Source organism: Opisthorchis viverrini (genome assembly GCF_000715545.1).
Source record: "Opisthorchis viverrini unplaced genomic scaffold opera_v5_126, whole genome shotgun sequence".
Lineage (NCBI taxonomy): Eukaryota > Metazoa > Platyhelminthes > Trematoda > Opisthorchiida > Opisthorchiidae > Opisthorchis > Opisthorchis viverrini.
The window spans coordinates 1,064,824-1,072,062 of record NW_008751787.1 but is presented as its reverse complement, the minus strand read 5'-3'; the positions used below and the strand labels follow the sequence as shown (position 1 = coordinate 1,072,062).

The following is a 7,239-nucleotide window of genomic DNA, read 5'->3' as shown; positions in this document are numbered from 1 at the left end:
TCAATCGTCTAATTTTGCAGGGTGAATTCATGTAAGAATCTACAGAAATAACACGCCAGAACGTACATATTTTAGGCTTTCCGTCAACTATGCATTCAACGTCCGTTCGTTTATTTCTGATTGATGTGAATCGAATGGGCATACTAGCACAGTATATTTATCGAGTGAATTATTTCGAAAGTATACTAACGGCTTAAATGTTGTGCGAAGTGATAAAATTCGGAAAAAGCAGCAAAATTTCGCGGCAACAGGGAAAGTTTGTAAGCATTTTCACCGTGAGTAGGTATATTTTGAAAGCTTGCGCGGAAACGAAGGCTGGTCAAGAATGAGTACTCAGTGGTTAATGCGACAGTTGAAGTTCCAACTGAAATAAAAGTAGGCCAGCTAAATATCACGGATGAAACCTTCGTTCATGTAATACATTAAGTCTGAGACTGCATACTTGATAAGCTCAAAGTGCAAGCTCAAGGTCAGTTTGGGCTGCCGATGTGAGTAGCATTATTTGGAAAAGTACCTGTAATGTACTGCGAATGTTTGGCTTAACCCATGGACGAAGTAAGTGAAGCATCAATGCCTCACTAGTCGCGCACTTGTGAACAAAAAGTGGCGCTTGAAGAAGCCTGAACTCTGGTTTTAGAAGTATTTCGACCATTTTGAACAATACGCCGTCGTTGATGGCCAAATTTTGGGCGACCGGAAGGGATGGTTTCCAGGGAAGAATTTACCTAACCTGTCTTCATAGGGGCAGGTGGCTTTTCTTCTTCCAAGAATATGGACATGCTGATAGTCTGGAAGTAAAAATAGAATTGAATGGGGAAAGAAATTAGTGCTAGCTTACTGAAATCATTCATTCTGGCTACACCTCCGGCAACTCATTAAGGCGATCTAGATAGAACGCCACTGGCGTAGGTTGTCAGACCTGTCGGGCAGTGTCTTCAACCATGAGCCATGCGGATCACGCGGTTCCTATCCTGGATGGCCAGTAGCACCGGCAGGACCCAAGCTCCTTCATACCTCTCCGCCAGGTCAAGGATCGGCCACCTCACTTCCGTGCCATTCTGAGTTGGGCATAAAAAACTGTACTCCCATCAGCAAACGATGGTGCGGTATACGCAACACGTCACAACCAAAGCAGCCTCTGATACTGAATACATTCTTCAATGTACATGCACGTTACACAACAGAATTCGCGTTCTAATTGCGATGTGGATATGCTGACACCAACCCACACGAGCTGCGGTTCCGACACAACGATTGTCGTACTCTTAATGACGTCTCATTTCCATCGAACAGGCCAAGCCTCCCAGCCACATATATACGTCCCTGGGATTCAGGGATGCACTGCTTTAACGCCATAGGTGTCTCAAATAATCGAACACAACCGAACAGTGTAGATCCGTGCATAGGCCTTATCTGTAAATCAGAATCAATATGCATTTCAAGATAGTCGAATGGTCTACGGATTTCAATGTCTTCCCAAAATACGGGAGGACTTTGGTCAGTTCATCCAAGAACNGTGTTCTAGAGAGAGAGAGATACATGGTCACCACAACTCCAGGTACTTCCTTAGGCTCTTGACCATCTAGCGCTTGAGGGGTGCTTGCTTAACAAATTGGCCCGGAAAATTCATATTATCTTTCAATGCAGTCCGTTTGGGAAAAAACCGACAATGAAAACAGGCACGCTTTTCTGGAGCATTTTTACTCAGCTTGACCGAACTGGTTAACAAGACGGCACAAAGACTATTGCTCACTGGGATCCAATCCAGCATTGCGCTTTCAGCTCTCAGGCTGAGTTGATCTCCCACACCAAAATTCACCACCAGTCCTCGCTTCTGGGTCACTGCAGACATACAGCATGGAATTGGAAGGAGATGAGTCTGTCCTTCGTGTTCTAACTATCATAAGCGAAAGCGTGTGTTATATGCGTTTTTTGGAGATGCAGCATACAATAAATTCGGGGAAGTAGGAGATCCCAATGAGAGTCACATATTCTCATAGTTGAATGATGAAACCTGACAAGTAGAGTTGGCCTTTTTGATTCAACGGGGTGTCATTCTGGTCATTGTTCATAGCCGTTGGGTTGTATGGGGCCCAACAATTACATAGCTGGGAGCCAAATGACCCATGTATTTTACTTGTAAAGAAAGGGGGTGGGGTGGGAAAACAGTGGACAAAGGATTGTGCGAACAATTGTACTTCTCGGTTTTCCAGACAGAAGAAAGATTGAAGTATCAAACGTCGAGATTTTTACTCAAACGTCTGGCCCAAAAGTCAGTAGAAACACGTCGGCCTTTGTTCGAGGACTTGTTCCCAGCTTCCGACTCAAACGCGCTGAATACATTCTTCAATGTACGTACACGTTACACAACGGAATTCGCGTTCTAATTGCGATATGGATATGCTGACACCAACCCACAAGAGCTACAGTTCCGAGACAACGATTGTCGTACTCCTAATGACGTCTCGTTTCCACTGCTCGAACAGGCCAAGCCTCACAGCCACATATATACGTCCTTGGGATTCAGGGATGCACTGCTTTAACGCCATAGGTGTCTCAAATAATCGAACACAACCGAACAGTGTAGATCCGTGCATAGGCCTTATCTGTAAATCAGAATCAATATGCATTTCAAGATAGTCGAATGGTCTACGGATTTCAATGTCTTCCCAAAATACGGGAGGACTTTGGTCAGTTCATCCAAGAACAATTGTGCCTCCTCGTCCGCTTTGAAGATGAGAACGACATTATCTGCATATTCCAGATCAACGAGGTTTTCGTCACGGGCTATTTGAACTCCAGGGTTTTAGAGATCTTCTTGCGTTTGCTTCATTATGTCATCGATCACGAAGTTAAAAAAGAATGGAGAAAGTTGACATTCCGGACGGGCACCGGTTTGTGTACAGAAGCCTTTGGAGAGCTATCCGTATTATCCGACACGTCTGGAGGTCTAAACGAAAGGAAAACGTAATATATTCACAAACTATCTGACCATTCTCTGATTGCCAAGCGTATCAAGAACGACAGAGCAATCAGCCGAGGCGAGTGCGCCTTGGAAATCCCGGAACACTGGAATTGTGGGTCATTAATACATATAGCGTTGTTCTAGCGCCTGACGATGTGTGACGATCTGGTCAACGGGAATCTACCAGGCCGGAATCCTACTTGATGCTCTTGGGTCAGTATCTCATGAGTCAACCAAAGTCATCGAACCAAAATTGACGTCAACACTCTCGTCACGACCGAGGTCCAGCTGATCTCTGTGTGTCTTTTACACACTATGCGCCTTTTTTTTGAAAATAAGCACTATCACCAAATATCTGCAGTTGTCTGTCCCTGAATGTAAGCAAACAGATCAGAAAAGCGTTGAGTGAAAACTTAACCCCCGCTCTGAACAATGCGGGTGGAGATCATCCAAACCAGGAGCTCAATGGCGCTTGGGAGAAAATACGCGCTCGTGAAGAAGCTTCTACGTTCACTTTCTGGGGTTCCGCTTCACCTCTGGCCTTTAGAAAAGTGCCAACCGTTTGCCATGGCAATTGATGTTCAAAGAATTCGGACTAATATTCGAGTATCGCGCACTCTTCTCGCGGGCGCTTGGTGGTAGGGCAACACCAACAAAATTCCCAGCACTACTCAAAGAGGTGGCAATCTCGTTCCAGTATGAGTTTAATTCTGATGGTAGAGAATCTAGAAGACGATTCTGGTAAATTCCTCCAACATCAAGATCTGCCGGGCTATAAGTTGCCAAGTGGGTTGTCCGCGCTCTACGCGGCCTTAGAAAACATTGGGAAAAGCTACCATGGATGAGTGCGTGGTAGAAATACACAAATGTTGTTCAAAACAACCGACAGTCAGATAATGATCCATGCCATCGGAAACTGATGCCAGTATGGCTGGCATGGCGCTGAAGAACGTCGTGTGGCGAAACTACTTCGGGTGTTTTGAAAGTCAGTACTGCATGAAACAGCCTGAGATCAGCACATAGATAGAGCAATGGTTCACCATTTTCCGTACGTACCGATTACTATCTATGTCGAACTCGTGATTGAGTCTCAGATACACTAAGCCTACCCACTCTGCATTCATAGTTCCCGCGACCACTCAGATGTCCGAGCTTTTGTCCCACCGCAAGAGGGTATTCATGGAGTCGTAAATTATATCTTTGACGGCGTCTGAGCTGCAATCAGTTGGAGCGTAAGCACACATAATGAACAGACACCGATGAAATTCTCAATTGTGAGACATCTTCACCGATGCTGCCAAAGAAACCGCACGGGAGCAGTCAGCTGGCATCCAGCCATGCGAAATAACTGCCGTTCAGCGATTTAGGACAATACCAACTCCTGCCGATTGCGCTCGGTAGCCTTTTGATCGTCGGAGGTGTGCAGCCGGGATAGAATGGGGAGTGATGTGGGGGTAGCTCACATATGCATGAATATTGAAATGTTGTTATCGAAACACAGCACACATCAATGTCAAGCGAGTCCAGTGTATGTTCATCCGGGATCCATGAGAAAATTTGTGCTCGATTACAGCTTATTAATACAATCTTCGGACTAATTGGATGTGAAAATTAATTAAAAACTGAGGCCCAAGAATCGCTTACCGCAAACAAGCAGCGTTAATTAGTTGATAAAATCCACTGTTGGTGAAATTCGTGGGCGGGAATTATACTGAAATTGGTTTCCATGGCAATGCTTATACAAGAGTGCGTAGTTTGGGTACGTAGATGGCGGCCATGGTGAATTGAATATAACACACAATAAAGCATAAAAACACGCCAGAAAGTCAAATCTTTAGATATCTGTTTCTAATGGATTATCCATAACTGCTCATCCGATTTCACATCAGGTCATCCCTTCTCATTGTAGACAAGGTTGCATTATCAAGGTTAACTTGAAATATTGAGTCCCATGATGGGTTGAGTGGTTTCATCTTGTTGGCTTATGCAAATACATTTCACGATTCTGGAGTATGTTTGCCAACAGGTCCTAACCTGTAAGTTAACTACCATTTTTGTGAACCTGTTTTGTTCTGTCAAAATCACCATGTTTCCATGCGGTAATAAGCAGTTAGACTTCCGCTATCGCGAACCGCTTTGACTGTAAGAACATAAGATTTGATAACCTTCGTAGACTCTTCATACATTGCGGACTGTTCTTGAATTAGATACCGGAATCCGAATTATTTCAAAATTGTTCCCTAACGAGTTGGAGTAAGATTCTCACTAAACATGAATCTAACCGAGCGCCGATGAGTTAAGAATTCGAGAAAACTTGCCATTCATGAGCTTCACAAAGTATACACAACTTATGTCTGGCTTATTAGTCTAGCTTTAACCAAGCGTACACCGTTCAACATTTGGCATCCTCCTTTTTTCAATGGCCGGATTTACGCCTTTGCAGTAAATCTCGTAAAGTGCTTTGTAAGTGTTTTTGGCGGAGGATAACACGGAATAAACCGCTTTTTTACAGATCACGATTGGCCTCCTTTTACCGGTGGGTAAAGAAAATTCCGAAACTGCGTCTATATGGTGCGCCTTCTAGGGTTTATGATAATGTGAGTAGCGTGCTCCTTAAAAGACTTGAAAGAATAAATCTGTCAGAATATTTCAGGACAAGATCGTTCTAGTAAGGACAAGCACACTCCTAATGAAGGGACTGCTAAGGCCGTGATCTCAAAGCAAGGAATTGGTCTGGTCGTTGGCTTGTTCGCTGAGCTGGGCAATTTGGTTGCAAACGTTTCATCACCAATCGAGGTGACATCATCAGTGCGTAGTTGTGCGTAGCGGTGGGTTAGTGGTTGTTAGTGTTAGCACCCGGTGGACCCGGTAGACCGGGGTTCTATAGGAAATTAACAGTAAATCGTGAGGAGAATTGAATATAGGCTGACGGCTGGATTGAAACTTGGGCATTTAGCATATCAAGGGCAGTGTGACATCTGGCAAGTTAAACGGCAAAATTGTTTTTTCAGTTCAAAGTGGGGCAAATTTTTAACAACAAGCCTAGAAAACAAATTTAAACAAGTTGTCTATAGAAAAACGGTTGAGGTAGAATCAACTTTGTATAAAACAGAACATTTCAGTTTTGAAACTTGAGCAGTCACCGGAAGTGATGAATTAGCCTGAGAAATAGAGAAACAAATAATTACGTCACGTAATTAACAGAGACGCTCTTTCTCCACCCCACGTGGCTAGCAGAGCTACGGGTATCTTATATAATAACTGCGAATTCCTCTCTCTCTGTTAATTTTTCCAGTATAGAACGTCCAACCTGATACAGTGTTTGGAAGACTACTGCTAGTTCGTGGATATCACTGATCAGTGTGGCACCTTGTCGTGGGGCGGTCGCATAAGGCAAATTAACCCAACGCTCTGCGACCGCTGCTCGCTATAAATGGAGCTTAGGCGCTCAGATATACGGTAAAACCTTGCTGACAAGAGAAGTTAGAATGTTTGAGTTAGAGGAATGCGCAAGAAATTGAAAATCTCACGGAACGAACTAGATACTACTTTTTCTTTCTGGAGCTTGAAATACTTTTGACAGATGTGGTTTGTTAAACGAATCCACGGCGGGTTCATCAGCCTGCTTTTTAGCCAGCTGGTAAAATGCGATTGCCATGTAGCCAAATGAGCCTTGACAGTAGTGTAGAATTTCGCTGTAACATTAGGCGCACAGAAAGTTAACAGCATGTATAACAAAACTGCCCAAAATGATGCAACCAGACTTTTTTTGGATGCTTCCTAATCGTGCTAGTGTGTAGCTGGGCACTGAGTCAGGAGCAATAATCCTTTGGGGATGTTATTTCGAAAATCATTTAAGGGGACAGAAACACAAGCAAGGTGATGTTTTAAAACTGCTGGCTTTGCGCAATTTTTCTGCCCTTCAGAGAGATCTTTCCCACCTTTTCTTGGCAAAATGAGTTTTTTCAGGTGCAAGAAAATGATATCATATTTTTCGGCGGCGCTTATTCCTGGGGATCAAAATTGTACGTTGATAAAAGATTTTCCTTGTTTGTGTGTTCTACAACTTGGTTTTTTTCGCAGACAGCTTCTCCACATGCATGCCTCCGCGAAATTTTCTCTGCGAGCGGGAGTTAAACGCATAGTTTCGGACCGAAATAGTTGAGGGTTTGGACTATTCCCCCACTGCCATGGATTCTCAAGCCTCTTACACCCTATGGTTATCCATTGTATACGAATTGCACTAACAGATGACATATATCGAACTTATTGCT

The 7,239-nt window shown here is 43.8% G+C and overlaps 1 protein-coding gene across 1 annotated transcript in view; it reads left to right on the top strand.

The window, feature by feature from the left end:
• The window catches only part of T265_06368 (hypothetical protein), a gene marked incomplete at both ends in the record, with an annotated part of 140,879 nt that extends 138,492 nt beyond the window's left edge, over positions 1–2,387 (top strand). The window contains one exon of the mRNA XM_009171609.1: positions 2,214–2,387. Coding sequence (XP_009169873.1) covers positions 2,214–2,387 — 174 coding nt within the window. The remainder of the gene's footprint in view (positions 1–2,213) is intronic.
• Positions 2,388–7,239: the final 4,852 nt, after the last annotated feature.